Source organism: Belonocnema kinseyi, chromosome 7 (assembly GCF_010883055.1).
Source record: "Belonocnema kinseyi isolate 2016_QV_RU_SX_M_011 chromosome 7, B_treatae_v1, whole genome shotgun sequence".
Lineage (NCBI taxonomy): Eukaryota > Metazoa > Arthropoda > Insecta > Hymenoptera > Cynipidae > Belonocnema > Belonocnema kinseyi.
Window position 1 is genome coordinate 103,348,339 of NC_046663.1, and position 17,204 is coordinate 103,365,542.

The 17,204-nt window shown below is 29.9% G+C and overlaps 3 protein-coding genes across 8 annotated transcripts in view; 2 read left to right on the forward strand and 1 right to left on the reverse strand.

The window, feature by feature from the left end:
- Positions 1-7,872, forward strand: LOC117175906 (traB domain-containing protein). Of its 3 annotated transcripts, none has more exons than XM_033365740.1 (8): positions 1-377; positions 891-1,039; positions 3,130-3,341; positions 4,423-4,537; positions 4,620-4,756; positions 4,851-5,263; positions 7,488-7,641; positions 7,759-7,872. In XM_033365740.1, exons 2-8 carry the CDS (start codon positions 910-912, stop codon positions 7,804-7,806), a joined length of 1,209 nt encoding a protein of 402 aa, XP_033221631.1. In that variant the 5' UTR covers positions 1-377; positions 891-909; the 3' UTR covers positions 7,807-7,872. The 3 variants fall into 3 exon arrangements, with proteins under 3 accessions (XP_033221631.1, XP_033221630.1, XP_033221633.1); XM_033365739.1 differs by having other exon boundaries at positions 2-377; positions 903-1,039; XM_033365742.1 differs by lacking the exons at positions 1-377; positions 891-1,039 and adding an exon at positions 2,888-2,976.
- LOC117175908 (histone-lysine N-methyltransferase SETMAR-like) lies at positions 7,803-10,031 on the forward strand. The gene has a single exon (XM_033365747.1). It carries the CDS (start codon positions 7,803-7,805, stop codon positions 8,565-8,567), a length of 765 nt encoding a protein of 254 aa, XP_033221638.1. The 3' UTR covers positions 8,568-10,031.
- LOC117175907 (cytochrome c-type heme lyase) overlaps positions 10,026-17,204 on the reverse strand; it is a 23,903-nt gene continuing 16,724 nt past the window's right edge. For 2 of the 4 annotated variants that reach the window (XM_033365745.1, XM_033365746.1), the window contains 3 exons: positions 15,925-16,161; positions 13,153-13,508; positions 10,026-10,770 (listed from right to left, as the gene is read on the reverse strand). In XM_033365745.1, coding sequence (XP_033221636.1) covers positions 10,530-10,770; positions 13,153-13,508; positions 15,925-16,146 — 819 coding nt within the window. In that variant the 5' untranslated portion in view covers positions 16,147-16,161 and the 3' untranslated portion in view covers positions 10,026-10,529. Of the gene's footprint in view, positions 10,771-13,152; positions 13,509-15,924; positions 16,162-16,791; positions 16,988-17,204 lie in introns of those variants that run through there. The other 2 variants (XM_033365744.1, XM_033365743.1) reach the window with 2 other exon arrangements.

The window sequence follows — 17,204 nt, forward strand, 5'->3', positions numbered from 1 at the left end:
AATATTTCGGAATAATTGCTAAAAAGAGTTGTGAAAAATGTAACTGACAAAAATTCTGTTCTATTGAAAATTAATAATTTTCAAGATAAAAATTACACTAATTTTTTGAAATGTAAAATAATTGGCACTATTGATAGAGTCATGTGGATGTGTTGGCAGGTGGCGTAATTGGGACTTGCATCAGTTTTATTTTTTTTATTTACTGAAGATGCTCAACGTTGATTTGAGATCAAAGAAGTCTGAAAATTGTGAAGTTATTTTCTAATTTACATACACCGGGAAATTTTTTTAATTTTTCAAATTTGCCTTTCTATCGAATCATCTTGTCACAACGAACCTCTTTTGCCGAATCACTTGTTGATAGAATTAAAAAATTGGTAAGCATAATTTCTTTTTTGTAAATGTCAAATATCTGTTTATTTTAACAATTTATTGGAGATAATATTATTAAATAAAAATCCCATCTGCATTTTGAAGTTTTGTTAAAATTAGAGGTTATATTCGGAGCAGTTTGTGGATGTCAAATGAGGTTAATCCGGATAATTCAGATCATGTTCCATGTTCAATATGGAAAAAATATGTTCTTTATTAGAAATAAATTTTTTTTCCCTGAACGCTCATTTTATGTTTGTAACTATATCTTTTTTTTGTATATAAAGGTATTAGGTAATTTAAATATTCTACTTTTTTTTGTATGTAAACATTTTCAAGCCTATTAGATGTACATCTTATTTATTAAATATGTTAAATATTTAAATCCGAAATCTTAACAATCTGAAAGGATTTATTTCGCGTTTCTATAAAGAAGGAACCTTTTAGACATGTATACTTACAAGTGCCTAAAAAATCCTTTCGAAAATTTATTCTTTAGAAATATGACCATTTTTAAGCAATATTTTTAGATGCAGTATGACAACGAATATGGAAAAATCTAAGGATCCTAGGAATGCTACGCAGTCCATACAATTACCAAAATTATCACAAGAATTTATTAACTGGTACAACGATCCATTGAGAGTAATTCATTTCGAAGCCTCACGTAAGTTGGTAAAATAATAATTATTCTTTTCACATTGCTCAATTTAATGATCCTGAGAGAATTTGACATGAAAATATTTAATAAAGGAGTGAATAAGAATTTTATGATGATTGACTTGGTTACGAAACTTGTTTTTCTAAAATGTTAACTTTTAGTAATTAGGATAGAGCCTGATAGAGCGTCACTAAATATTTTAAAATAAATTAGTATGGAAAAACCGGAAAATATCAGGGATTTTTTTTAAGTCAGGGAATTTTCTGAAAGTATGCTTAATATTTTTTGGATTGCAATCTAAATTTCAATAACAATGATTCTTCATTTGTAAAAGTAGCTTCATATTATTTCATTTAACAATTTTGTTGGAAATTATTTTTTTCTTTGTTTGAAATTAATTTTCTTAATCTAAAATTTAACTATTCTATTTTTTGTTGAAAATTCATTTTTTTTAAATACAAATTATTGGTTGAAAATTCGGTTTCTCTTGGCTGCCAATTAATTTTTATTGAAAATTTAACTTCTTTGTTGAAAATATTTGTTTACTGGAAATGTAACTATTCCAATTGCATATTTCATCATTTTAGTTGGAAATCCATCTCTATAGTTGAATATCAATTTTGTAACAAAAAATGCGTGTTTTTTATAGAAATTAATCTTTTGGTTTGAAAATTCATCTTTTTGGTTAAAAATTTAATAATTATAGATTAATAATATTCATTTCATTTGTAATTAGTGTCAGTTGTGATTGTATTTAGTTGAAAATTCGTATTTTTTGGTAGAAAATAATCTTCTTCTTTGAAAATTCATCATTTTAGTTTAAAATGTCTCTTTTTTTGTTTAAAATTCAACCATTTCAGTTGAAGATTTATAATTTTAACTGATAATTTAACTGTTTCCATTAAATATTTGATCATTTTATTTAAAAATTCATCTCTTCGTTTGGACATTACATTTTTTAACTGAAAATCAAACTATTCAATCTTTGGTTAAAAATGTATCTTTTTTCTTGTAAATTCATCTTTGTAGAATTTAATTTTTTTGTTGAAAGTTAAACTTTTTTCAAATAATTAATCTTTTTGTTTTAAAATTAATTTTTTCCAGTATAATATTTATTATTTTAATTAAAAATGTATACCTTTGGTTCAAAACGTTTTTTTTTTCTGACGAAAATTAATTTTTTTAACTGATAATTTAACTTCTATTTTTTGTTAAAATATCTGGAAAAATCCTGAAATTGTCAGGGAATTTTTTCCAGGAATTGAGTAGACACCCTGATTATATAATTTTGTGATACACCTCAAAATTAAAGTTTTTAATTTAATACTTGTGTAATAAACTTTTTATATTTGATGATATTTGAATATGGCCAGTCTGAAGAGTCAATAATTTAAAATTAATATATCATTTTTTAGATTTTTATTTACAAAAGTAGTCACTGTTTACACTTTTTTAAAACTAAAATTTCGCTGGCAAATCTGAATAAGTCATTTTCTAAAACATGATATTTTTTCTTTAAATAAGTTTATTTCAGTGCACACAAAAGAAAAAACTCCATTCTTACGTGAATTTGTATATCATCAGTTCGAACACTGAATACGTTAAAAGCGATAAAAGAAAAGAATAAAAAGAAATGTCTATTCATTTTAACCACCTTGGAATGTTAAATTCTGAATAATTATAATCATCGAAAATGTTAGGTTCTAAAATTTAATCAAGAACTTTTCTCATTTTCTGACGACCAACACTCAGTGAATCGCGAAACTAAACTGCTTTTGTAAGGTTTCAAAAAATTGTTTGAGCTTCAGTTAATTAAATAATGGAACAAGCGTTGATGACGCACTTCTTTGTTCTTTTTGCCAGAATTAGTGATTTAAAGTCTCAATAGCATTTTACAATGCCGGCTCGTGATAGGAAAAGGAGAAAATATGCAAAATTTCAAGGTACTAAAATACTCACGCAGTACAATTTGTGAAAAGAGGGTAACAAAATTTATAAGGAAATCGTTCTTTAAAGCTTGTAACAAAAAATGGGTCGATATTTTCTGTATGTATAAGAGTGAATAGTGAATTTATTGTTCAAATTGTTTAATTTAGAAAGCATCGGATCTGGTTTAGAATCAGATGTCGAGGATAATGTGAGTGATACCGGGGCGACGAATGAAGTACATAAGATTGAAAAATACGATTCCACCATAGATGACAATTTACCACCTACAGTTACATTGCTCACTACGCCAGAAGGTGGAAAATTATATTTAATCGGAACTGCACATTTTAGTGTAGAAAGCCAAAATGATGTTTCTAAGGTAATTAACATTTTTCTATTAATGTAGTTTTATTATAAATGTTTAAATTGGCTCATTGATATGCCGCAAAACCTCGTTCCTAATTCATCTGCATTTTTTTACGCTTTCGAATCTAAAATATTTGAAAGTTTTCTATTTGTGTGGATTTTACAAATTTCTCTTAAGAACTCATTCTTAATTTTTTATTTCTTTCCTCTCCCAATGTAAGACCTACAAATATTTTTTTTTGTTATCTCATTCAATTTTCAATGTTTAATTTCGAATTTAAATCTTAGGAAAATTTAAAGTGTGGTAATTTGAAAGCATTTAATTTTGAAAAAATTGAAATGAAACCACAGAGTGTTAACTTTTCTGAGTTTGAAAATAAATAAAAATATAAACCCCCCAAAGTTGAAAGAGTTAGAAGTTTTGAAATAATTCCGGTTATGTAGCAATCCGGGATATTCTGGAGTTTTGTACAACTTGAAAAATATGGGAGAATACTGGGAATTCGTGAGCAGATTCGGGAAACCTGTGTTCAAAAATTTGAATAGATAGTTTTATTTTCTGTGTGAATTTTACTTTTGTTAAATTATACGAATTTGTTTTATATAAGAATTTGGCTCATTTTAAATAAACAGTCAAATATTGCTAAGCATTAAAAATGTTCTTTTTAAAATAAAATTATTTTTATTTGCACTGGGTTAAAAATAGAATATTTTAGCTTGAAGCAATATATGAACATATGGTCTTAAATTAAATAAAATGAAGTTTAAATCGGATGCTTATATTTGTTTAGCTGCTAAATCCACTGTCATTTGCCGGGGTTTCCGGGTCTGTCGAAGACCTAAAATGGATCGAAGACCTAGATTGGGTGAAACCGGGTGAAAAATTAAATACGATCCGAGAAATCTGAGAATTTGCTGGAAATTTGAAAACGAAATTTCACTAGACACTCTGTAATTAAAATTAGACATACGCGTATTTAGTATTTTGTTATTTTATTCTCAAAAAAGGAATTCAACTCATAATTCCCTAAGTAAAGTTCTCTTAAGTATTAAGCCTTGAAAAAACTTTTCTATGAATAAAAAATGATTTGCAGATAATTCGGGCAGTACAGCCAAGTATAGTAATGATTGAACTATGTAAGCATAGAATACACGCCCTCCATTTAGATGAAGAAGCTCTGCTTAAGCAGTCTGAGAATATTGGCATCGGTAAGCATATTTGAATCCAAAATCCTTAAAACTTCTAATTACGATAATTTTTATTGATACATTGTTACTATCAAATCATCAGAAGACATTCGTGCTGCGATAAAAAAACATGGAGTCACCAGTGGACTGATGTTCATAGTTCTCTTAAGCATGTCACGTCATGTTACAAAAGAACTGGGAATGGCTCCCGGAAGTGAATTTCGCACAGCTTTCGTCGAGGTAAATCGCTAGATGAAAATAAAATTCAAATGTACATAATTTAATTGCATGGTTCTTCATATCTATAAATCACATTTTAATTTTCTACCTCAAGGCAGCGAAAATTCCAAACTGCATTGTTCATTTGGGAGATCGGCCCTTCAATATAACAATGCAAAGGGCCTTCCGGTCCCTGTCCCTTTGGCAGAAACTTAAATGCGCATGGAAATTATTGAGTTCGAGGGAACCTATTACCAAAGAGGATGTGGAAAAGTGTAAAAATCGCGAGACGCTGGATGCAGTTATCGAGGAACTAAGTGCGGAATTTCCTCCCTTGGCGGAAGTTATGGTTAAAGAACGCGATCTCTTTTTAACTTATTCCCTGCAGTTGGCTTGCCAACCTCGAATGACGCATGAAGGTGTTATTGTTCCAACACGAGCTGTTGGGGTCGTTGGCATAGGACACATGCCAGGCATCATCAAGAATTGGGGAAAAGTTCACGCGAGTGAAATTCTACCCATTATGAAGTAAGATAACTTCCTGTATTGCCAATATTTTATCAATCAAAAAGAGACAGGATGGCCGCCAACGCAAGTGACCGAGTAATTGAAAATCCAAGGAATGACAGATTCTTTTTTTGACGGAAAATTCTTGAAATTTTCACAGGGCTCGGATCGATTATAAGGATTAAAGAAGTCGCATTAGTGGCACAGAATTTTGAAAAAAGACGCATCAAACTTTTAATGATAACAGAAAAAAAACAGTATCAGACACTGAATGACTGAAATAATAAATTTATTTGTTTAGGAATATATTTCACGTAATTCTCATTGATTTTCTAATATTGTTTGCACAATAAAAATAAACTTTACTGTTAAAAAAAGGTTTTAATAATAATCGTTCAACTTGAAGGATTTTCAATCTGAGTTGGTAATATTTCTTTATAAACTGTCAAATGTGTCAACTTGGATTATTTTCAAATAAGAGAATTTTATAATTTACATTAATTTTGAACATTATAAACTTGAAATTACTCAAAAATGAGGGCTTTAAATTTAATACTGTCTCATTTAAATATGAAATTATTAATTTTTGAATCAGATAGCGCAACCCAAAATGCTTTCGAAGCACAGGAAATCGGATAATTTTTCACAGAAATAGGCGAATACATTATTTTAAAGACCAATTTTTTAAAAGACAGTTGAATTTTCAACAAAATGATCTTTTCCAACGAAAAAAAAGATAAATTTCTATCAAGTGGTTTAACTAAAAAATCAACCAAATAGTGGCATTTATAGCTAAATAGTTGTCCTTTCAATCAAAAGAGACTTTTCCAGAAAAATGTTTATTTTCAAGCAAGAAAGATGAATTTTTAACCAAAAGAGATGTCATTCACCATAAAATATGAATCTTCAATCCATAACGACGAATTTTCTATAAAAAAGATGAATTTTTAATAAAAACAGTCGATTTTTTGACAAACATAAATGACATTTGAGCAAAGTAATTTAATTTGTAACCAAATAGATTAAATGTCAGCCAAAAAAGTTGTATTTTCAACCAAATATTTAAAGTTTCATGAATATTGTTGAAAAATGCATCTGTTTAGTTAAATTTGATTGTTTCGGTTAAAAATGAACTTTTTCTTGAAATTGAACTTTTTTATAGAGAAAACTCGCCTTTTTAGCTTGAAAATGAAAAAATTTGGTATAAAATTAAACTGTTACGTAGAAAATCCTTTTTTAATTATTGACAATTTGAGTATTCTATTTTTTGTTGAAAATGGATATCCTTTAGATAAAAATTGAACTATTTGGTTAAAAAAATTTGAAACGAAAGATATGTAAATAAAAAATAATCAAAACTTGGGCTAACATGAAATCCACTGTTCAAATTATTTGGTTGAAAATTTGTGTCATTTTTTGAAAATTCTTCTTTTTTTAGAAAATTAAACTTCGTGGTTGAAAAGTCAACTGTTTAGTTTAAAATATATGTATTTTTTTAAATTTATCTATTCTGGTAGAAAAAAATTCATTCAAAAAAAAAAATTAATCTTTTTGCTTAAAAATTCGACTGTTTTGTAGAAAGCTAATTATTTTGGTTAAAAATGAAACAGTTTCGATGAAAATTAATCTTTTTTTTTGTGGTCGAAGATTCAACTATTTACTTGGAAATTCGTCCGTTATTGTTCAATTCAGCTGTTTTATACTTGAAGTAAAAAAATGTTCTTGGTTAAAATATAAACCATTACATCTTTTTCCACTGAAAAATCCTTTACTTGATTGAAACTTAAATTACTTTGTTATTTCATTTTAATAACCGTAACACCCCCACCCCCTCGCCACAGTCGTCTAACCTTCTCATTTTTAGCTATTTAAACTAAAAAAGTTTTAAATTTACAAATTTAAATACTCCCTTCCGGATTTTTTAAGCTGTGATGGGCATTTAATTTTAAACTGTTCAATTTTCCAGGATTAAAAATTCAAATTGAGGAATAATGAAGGCCTTTCATTCGATATTTCACCATTTACAATGTAGCATTTTGTGATAATTACTCATTTCAAATCCATTCGAAGTAAACCTAATTAAATTAAAAGGCTATACATTTTTTTTAATATGCATCTTTAATAGCTTGAATATTTTTCAATTCAAATGATCAAGAAAAAAAGGACAAATAACCGGGAATTTCTTTCTCTTGTTTGAGTGGTCATCCTCAGTCAGACATAACTTCATAAGAATGTTCTCTTTCAGAGTGCCACCACGAGCGTTATCCAGCAAAATAATTGGATTCACCATAAAAGCCTCGTTGATAGGTGCAGTGTTATACGTGGGTTATAGGACCATTCCATTACCATCAACTGAAACTATAGAATCCTTAAAGTCATCGGTCAAGGGACTTGTGAAGGTCAGTTATTTAACCAGATAGTTTCCAACGTCCGATCTGATTCCCGACCCAGCCTTTGGTGACCTATCTTATCAAAGAGAAACTTTTCTTTTATTTCTGTGCTGCTTTTCACTGAAGCGTCTCGGGACCTGCTTCAGCTCTTCCGTTGACCTGCAGTCACGATGAGCATGGCTGTGAAGAATTCTACGGATGAATACCACCATCTCACATCGGATGTTATGTATACAGAATGTAATATACCAGGTCCAGGAATAGATATTGAGGAATTTGAGTCGGAATTTACGATGGGTTGTGAATGCCAAACAGAGTGTTTGACAAATCAGTGTGTCTGCACTCGTAAAAATCAAAATTACATCGGCGACTGTCTCCTCGATGATAAATCGGGACCGATAGTGGAGTGCAATTTTAATTGCACCTGCCGAGAAAATTGTGGGAATAAATTAGTACAAAAGGGCCCATTAAATTGCCTCTCGATTGTTCAATCGGAAGGAAGAGGACTTGGACTTTCCACAAGTGGGTTCATAAGAAAAGGCCAATTTATCTGCGAGTATGCGGGTGAAGTTATTGGAATTGCCGAGGCTAGGCGAAGGTTTGAAGAGAATAGAAAAAGTATGAACTATGTTATCGTCATTTCCGAATACGTCGGGGAAGAAATGGTTACGACTTGTATAGATCCAAAATATTTTGGAAATATCGGCAGATATTGTAATCACAGTTGTGAACCGAATGCAAACCTTGTGCCTATTCGGGTTGAAAAAGCCTCACCGCGACTGTGTTTATTTGCAAGAAGGGACATCGAAACTGGAGAGGAAATAACTTTCCATTACGCGGAAGGGGTTGATACCTCCGTCCAAAATCTCAGCGAAACAACTTGCCTCTGTGGCTCCAGTACTTGCCTCCGCTATTTGCCCCATCATTCTGTTTAGAAATTACCACAGGGTTGTTTCATAAGTCAGATATTTCCCAGCTGTTTCTCATTTTTATTTCTAGCAGAAATCGAAAACTTTTTATTTTAAATTACAAAGACTCCTTTTATAAGCTAGTACCTATTTTGCCTACTTTTTTGTCTTATATGAAACACTACCTTATCAACCCTGTGGCAGATATAGGCGAGTTCCTAAATTATATTCTTCCGAATTAGCATTCGTCATAATTGTTCTATTTTCAAAACCCTGTTTTACATCATTTGTATTATGCCGAGTTAATTCTTGATATTTATTTTATCCAGTTTCTGTTCAGCATAACTTTTATTTTACCAAATAACCATTTGCCATAATTTTTATTCTTCCGAATCAACATTTAACAGATATAAGTTTTCATAAAAATGACGACGGTATAAAAATAGCTGCTTAGGGGATTATTTAGAATTCTCACATTATTAAATTAATTATTTTGGAGTCAGATATGGTTCATTGCATCTAAGAAGCCATAAGCAAAGAAGAAGACGATTCGGAAGAATAAAAATGATTCGGTAAAATAAAAATTATGCAAAATAGTGATCCAGTCACTCGATTTTTGGTATAATGAATACTAGAGAAAGTAGCATTTTTGTAACATTCGTGCGCCTCACGAGGAATGTACAATGCAAATGCTAATTATTAATTTGTAAATATTGCAAATCATTGTGTTCTTAAACTTAGTATATTGATCTATCATTACACCGTAGTATCTTCAAACTTAACTCAGTTTATGTATTTTTTACATTCACTTTTAATTTTGGTGGGCCAAACCGGCTTAAGTGAAATAAATAAAACTGCAAATTTATAGATAGTAACTATTTTCCACTGTTTTGACGACAGAGTTACAGAATCATTTGCGAGAAGTATATATTTACGAATGCTTTATAATTACTGAAACTTGTGTTTTTATTTCATAAAGAATAGAAACGAAATTGTAAAGCAACGAATATTTTCAGGGAAAGCGCTGCTTCTAATAAGAAATTGCGAGCATTATTTAGATAATTTAGCATAAACATCACCTACTGTAATCACTTTTAATCTCAAGACGAATTTAAACTGACTGCCAAGTGGCACATGGCGGATTACTCGTTACTTATAGAGGATTACTTGTATTTTTACGAGTTGGAAATAAGTGGATAGTGAGAGGCCAAACCACTTTAAAAAGCAGTCTTCTCAGTGTAAATGTAAAGTGTTTTGCAATATAAACACTAGGATATAGTATAGATACTATCGAGAAGACATTTGTTAAAAGATTAGGCTGAACTTCTGAAAAGTCGAGCTTAATCGGAAAACTTCGATAGATGCTTTTCGGAACTTAGGTCAGATTATTATTGTGAATAGTCTGCACAGTGTTAAGGAAAAAGGAAAAGAGGTATCATTATATTTAGAATTGTTATGTCGGAGTTATCAATAATGAACACAATATTTAAAGTTTGTTGTTATATTTCTTAACCCATATTTAAGTTCATCAGCGCTATTCATATGTACACTTGAGTTGGCAGTGAAGTCTGAATTAAAATAAGGACATTTATTTTAAATAAAAAAATCCTTGGATCAAGTCTGGATAATATTTTCAGCTGAGTGATTGTTCTAGAATCTTGCTGAAAAGATAATAATTTTCAACGCTTAAATTAAAATATACTTTTGCTAGCTAATTGACTTTGTATCTAGCGATCTTGAAAACCTGATCTTATCATTTGCTTACTTACTTTATATAATTAATAAATTGACTATAGAATATACAATAATTGATTATAAATCTGGAAAAGACTTTGAATTTTGTTGTAAAGAATCGCTAGATACTGAGTATACGTGAAGCATTGATACGACTTTGAAAACGTAACATTGTCATTTTTTATTAACGGTAGACGGTGAAGTTAACGGAAAATACTAGCATTAACATACGTCTTCAGAGATTTATGACGGGATTCAGTGAACTTGGGAGGAGGATTCGGATTGATCTTCACTGCTACTGTATCTCCACCGCCACCAGGTGACTTTCATCCGATCCCAAATATTTTCCCATGAGTCCATCGCAGGTCGTACGTCCAACAGAGCGAATTTGTATTTGGCGTCTATGCTTCCGCCGTCGTAATAGTCTATAACATATCTTACATCTTTTCCGCATCTGTCAACGATCCAGTCGTGTCGATCAAATGGTAATTCGTATCTGAAATACACAAGTTTTAGTTACTCTGTGAATATTATTTTTGTATAAAATAGTTCGACACCTCCATGTTAAAAGAATTAATACTATCTGGAACTATTTTGAATTCACATTAAATTCTTTTCATTGGCTTGGAAATATTTTAAACTCTTTCAGATTCTTTTAACATCCTTCAAATCTTCTAAATTCCTTGAAGTCTTTGAATTAAGGAAACACAGAGATTCAGTTGTCCAATTTTATGTAAAAAGGGGACTTCTTCGGGTAAAGGAGTATTTAAAGGGGATTTCATTGATGATTAAAAACTTTTCAATCATCTCGTGAATACTTTTACAGCATTTTTACCTAAATCTGTTTTTGCTTTTTTTTGTGCGCCTTTCTACTGACAAAAATACATCCGAAAAATGTTCAAGAAGATCAAAGATTGAAAATGAGATTAGCAGCAGAAATTAAAAACGTTCAGGTTTGACTTCAATGAAATGTATTTTTATCAGTAGGTAGCTGATTTTAAATATTCTCATAAATGCGAACTGAATTAACCCAAATTAATCAAAATTTAGCAGAATCGCATAATAGTCACACTAGAGGTGATTATCAGCCCCACCAATGAGTCCTAAAAATCTAAAAACAAATGCTAGGTATTATTTAAGAATGGCAAATGATGTTCTTTTATTTTCGGTAAGCCAAATTAATTGTTTACATATTAGAAAAAAATCGATGAAGTTAAGGTATTCAGAACAAAACGAGCTTACACATTTTTTTGGCAAACAATTATATTATTTGGTTGAAAGTACTTATTCTATTCAAAATTAATTTTTTTTTAAGAATTCATCCTTTTTTGTTTCAAAAAAGGTTGAATATTAGCTTGAATATTTATCATTGTAGTCGAACATTCATCTTTTTGGTTGAAAATGTGACTATTATGTTGAAAACTTGTCTTTTTGATTTGAAAAGATTACTTTTTTATTTTTGGCTTAAAACTCATCTTTTTTGGTGACAATTATATAATTTGGTTGAAAGTAATTATTTTGTTCAAAAATAAAGAATTTGATTAAGAAGTAATTGCTCTAGTTTAAAATTCAACTACTTGTTTAAAAATTATCTTGTTTTTTTTTTAAATTTTAATAATTGGTTAAAAAATTGAATTCTTTTGTAGAAAATTGGACTTTTTTATTTGAAAATTGAACTATTTTGTAGGGAAATTCACTATTTTGTCCTTTTTTGATAGAAAAATATTCTTGATTAAAATTCATCTTTTTGGTTGAGAATTCGGCTCTATTTTTAAGAAAAACATCCTCAGTTCCCCTATTTTGGAGCAATTTCGTTCGAGAAGCCTTTAGAAAGGTGTTTTGAATTTGCAACTATAGAAAAGATTTATCTTTCGGGTTTAGTCAATCCATTAAATCATTAGAAATTTCTTGGCTTTCCTCGATGTCCTAAAAAATACAAAATTAGCGAACACGAGGGTCGTTCCAAAAGTAAGTTTCGTTATGCTGAAAAAAATATAAAAAATTCGAAATTTATACAATATTATATATTTTGATTCTTCAGGATCAACATTACTTTTCCAACATGAATTTCTTGTATCGTTGTTCAAGTTTTTGATGACCACCAGTGTACCACTCCGTGTCCATTTTCGTTGAGGACTGGTTGACTACTTCAAGCTGGGCGTTTGCAAGGAAAAAGTACAAAATCACTCTGAATTAATTTTTTTTCTACATTTTTCTAAAAAAAAAAAAAATTTTGATTACAGATCGTACTTAGTCAGGAAAAACTACGTGGTTACATGGATAATTTATAAAATATCGGGTCGGAACTTACTTTTGGAACGACCCTCGTCAATCGCGTAGGAATAAGTAAAATTGGTATTATCAAAAAGAATCTCTTTCCAGGCGGTTTGTTTTCTAATGTATTGAATATCTGTTTATGATTCTTAAAAAATGAAAGAAAAAATGGTAAAAAAAGGAGGAACATAGAGAATAGATGCGAATTCCGAAGAATTTAGAAGATTTCAAGGAATTCGGAGAAATTCAGAATATTGCAAGGAAGTTGAACGAATTAAAAAGAATTTGAAAGTAAGAAAAAATGCCAAGCAATTCAGAGGACTACATAGAATTCAAAGAACTCGAAAGAATTCAAGTAAATTCAAAATAACTTAATAATATTCTGAAAGAAAAACGAAAAGTCTTCTGTTTACCGCATAAGTATGCGTACTAAAATGAGGCGACAACTTAAAAAGCAGAATGGTTATTTCAAGTTTAGAGGAGTCATGCCACAGTGGTCGCTTTAGAGTTAGACGTATGCTCCGAGAGAGGGTTTTTTTTTTAACATTAATTATAGGAATATCTTCTATTAATCATATAAGATGAATATTATTAATTTAAATACCCCATCCAATTTCGAATTCTCGCTCGAGGAGAATAATCTTTAGCTTTTCCTCCGAAACTTTTAAGTTTAGGGTTCATACATTCGCGAGCGTGTAACGCTTCCCATTTAAGGACTTCCTGCCACGCTTGTTCGTTATTGGCGTTGTGGATTTTAATTATGTCGTCCATATCTTTAGGAGCAATGTCGTCGCTCTTCCAACGCCAACCTTTTCTCAACATAGCGTTCCAGAACATTTGCTGTGAAGGGTATACCCAAAATTCGCCTTCGCCTGCTGCTTTTGGTATTGTGGAAACTTGCCTTTCTGTTGGCAAGGGGAAAGGCTGGTCTGGTGCTGGTTTCTGATTGGCTGGAGGCATCTGAGATTGTTTATTTTCATTAAATTTAAGGGCACCGGTTTACAGAAAAAGGCCTCACAGTCCCTATGGGATAGCATATAGGGACCAAGAGTTCCTTTTGTGACGCTCAAAGGGTGACAAATTCAGGATACATTTATAAGACTTCAAAACAGTTCAAGTTAAGTTCACGTGAATTGGAAAACATTTTTGAAACAAAAAAATTCCATTGATTTCGTAGAATTAGAATGAATTCAGAAGACTAAGATAGACGAGAAGAATTGGATGAAATTCATAAAAATTCAAGGTGAATAACAAAAATTTAAATAAATTGAACACAATTTCAAAATTTGAAAAAACTTTATTGAACTCAGTGACTTCTAAATCACCTTAGAAAAATTCAAAAGAATGTAATGAAATGCCTAAACATTCAAGGTGAGGTTAGAAGATTTCAGGATAAATTAAAGTAATTTAAGCATATAAGAATCAAACTGAATTAAAAAAACAATCAAGTGAAATCAAAATTATTAAAAAATATAAAAAGTACATTGAATTGAGTAAGTTTGAAATGAGCTTGAAAAATTTAAAGAGAATTCAAAGCAATTTGATGAAATGCCTAAGAATTTAAAATGAGTTTGAAATACTTCAAGATGAATTAAATAAACTTTTTATAAATCATTTGAATCGAGTAGAATTTAAAAAAAAATCAGGATAAATTAATAATACTTCAGGACGAACTCCAAATTAATTGCAAACAATATCTGAAAATGTCTTGAAATCTTTAAATCCTTACAAAGTCCCTCGCTTCCTGTTAATAAATTCTTTGAAATCCATTAAAATATTATAAAATCCCGTGGAATTACATGAAATCTGATACTACCTGAAATCCTGGACAATTGATTGAAATGCCTTAAGTGCTCTTAAAACCCTATAAAATCAATGAAACCCTCGGAAATCTGATAAAATCCCTTGCAATATTTTAATATATCCTATAACATTACAGGTTTTTTTTTTCGAAATTCTAGAAAATCTTTAAAACTGCATGCAAATTTTTTTGAATCACTTACAATTATTTAAATTTCGTTTAAATCTTAAATTTTCCTAAAATATTTAAAATCCTTTTATACCTTTTGAAAACCCTTGAAACTTTTTAAAGCCCTTAAAAACGCCTGGGAATCATTTACAATACCCTCAAATATTTCAAATGCTTTGAAATCCCATTCAATTACTGAAATCGATTCAAAATTTCCTTTTAATCTTTGAAAATAACCTAGAATATTCAAAATCTTTTAAAATCGTTTGAAATACCTTAGAATTTTGTAAAGCTCTTGAAAATACCAAGAAATTTGAAAAAACACCTTAAAATATAGCAAACACTTTGATCATTCTACCAATTGATTCTCAAAATCAATTACATAAGAACTTTAAAAAAATCAAAAATATCCATTGAATTGAGAAGAATTCAAGTCATTTAAAAAAATCAAAAGAACTCTAAAAATATAAAAGAATTTAGGATAAATTATATGAAAATGTAGGGGTTCTCTTGAATAAATTCATGAAAATCCTAGAATATTTATGAGAATGTCTTCAGACCTTTAAAAAAATCTTAAAACCATTGAAATGCTCAAAAATCTTATAAATCCTGGAACATTTTTGAAAATATCTTAAAACATTATAGATCCTGTAAAATCGTTCCATATCTTCAGAAATTCTAGAAAATTCTTTATGCTAAAATATTTTAAACAATTTGAATCTCCTTCAAATGATAGAAATCAATTAAACTTTTCTGGGAATCTTTTAAGGTTCCTTAAAATATTTGAAATCCTTTGAAGTCTTTTGTGAATAAAATAACACGAAATCTTTTAAAATATCTTAAAACTTTATATGTCCTGCAAAAGGGTTCTAAATCTTCCGAACTTCTAGAAAGTTCTTTATCCTAAAATACTTTGAAATCCGTTTAAATTAACAAAATTAATAAAAAAACGCCTTGTATTGTTTAAAAATTACCTAAAACATTCCTAATTGAAAGCTCTTGAGAATGCCTTAGGATTTTTTAAAATACCCTAAAATCTTAAAAATCCCTTTAAGTTATTGAAGTTATTAACCCATGAGTTCATTTATTGAAAGAAAAGTGACTAACGTGATCTTTTCATCAAAAAAAGTGACTGGGTAACTGCCCTGATTATTTTTTACAGTTACTTTTTATAGAAATTCCCTTATTTTTGGTATTTTTTCCAAACCGCTGACCAAAGGAGAATTAAATCACATTATACATTTGTTTTAAGTTCTGTTCGGGGCTGCAAATAGGGTAGCATATGGACGAAATCTGAAAAATAGGGTACTTTAGGGACCTCAACAAGTCTGCGAGGCCAAAGAAAAATTCACTTTGAGCGGGAACAAAAAGAAAATATTCGAAAAGACAGGGATTCAAATTTCTCACCATGTTTAGCGGATTTACGTCACTGTCTTTCATATGATCGATAGGGCACTCGCTAACAAATTTTTCAGGTTTCTGAGCTGGTTTGTGCATCGGACACTCCGGTGGTGGTTCCCCATCGAAATTTTTACCGACGTGACTTTTAGGTTTTGTAATAGTCTCCTCAGTTATGGGGATTATCAACTCTGTAGCATTTACAGACGCTACTGTCAATGTATTACCCATCGTATTTTTATTATGCTGTAAAGAAAATAATTCATTGATAGGTTTGTGCAAAATGCTTGACGGAAAAAAATTGTGCGTGAATAACAGAGAAGAACTAATTTATTACAAAATTTTGAAAGTCTTGGGGGTAATCTATTTCTCTTTAAATAATTATGACGACTATACTCTACACCAAATCCAAAATTAATGAAACTGTACTTGAAAATATATTTGCGTGAAATTAAAAAAAAAACTTAACTTTTAACTTTGATTTGCTGATATTGAACTTTGACATTTCATATAATATGGACATGTCAATGATAAATATTAGATTATCCGACAAAAATGCAAAATATTTTGTTGATTAGTCAACGGCTTTATTGTAATTAATCCAAGAAGTTAATATAAATATTTGTTTAAGAAGGAAATAAAAGCCGGTAAATAAAAAATTACGAAATCAGAATTTTAGAGCAAGCAGACAACACGTTCTATTGAGGCTGAAATGCGCGAGTAGAAACCCCTATTCAGAAGCAATATAACCTCAAAATGGGTTAATGCTTTAAAAAATTATAAAATGAGTGAGTTCATTGATTTTGAGCAAAAATGGCAACAAATGAATGCTCTTTCTAGAGTTTCCATATTAATAGAAGAAACAAAAATACTTACTTTAATTGAATGGATAAAAAAGGCAGTTTAGTTCTTTTTACAAAATGAAGAGCATTATATTCAAAAGAAATACTAGTACTTTATGAAATCTGACACATGTGAGAAGATAAATTAAAAAGGAAAAAGCATTTTCAGATCAAATTGAAATCCTGGCAAGTCCGTATTCTCGACAATCTTGACCAAATATTGAATCTGATCACAGTGGAATGGATCTGAACGACAGACACTGGAACGTCGAACACGAGCTGTGAAACTTGGCGCGAAATTCAAATAATTTGATAAAAATTAATTAATTTAAACAAAAAGCAGATGAATAAATTAAGTAAATAATATGGTGAATGAATTTAATGTAATTTAAATAAACAGTATACCAATTATTTTATATCATATTCTGTGTTGTAGTTGAGGCCTGG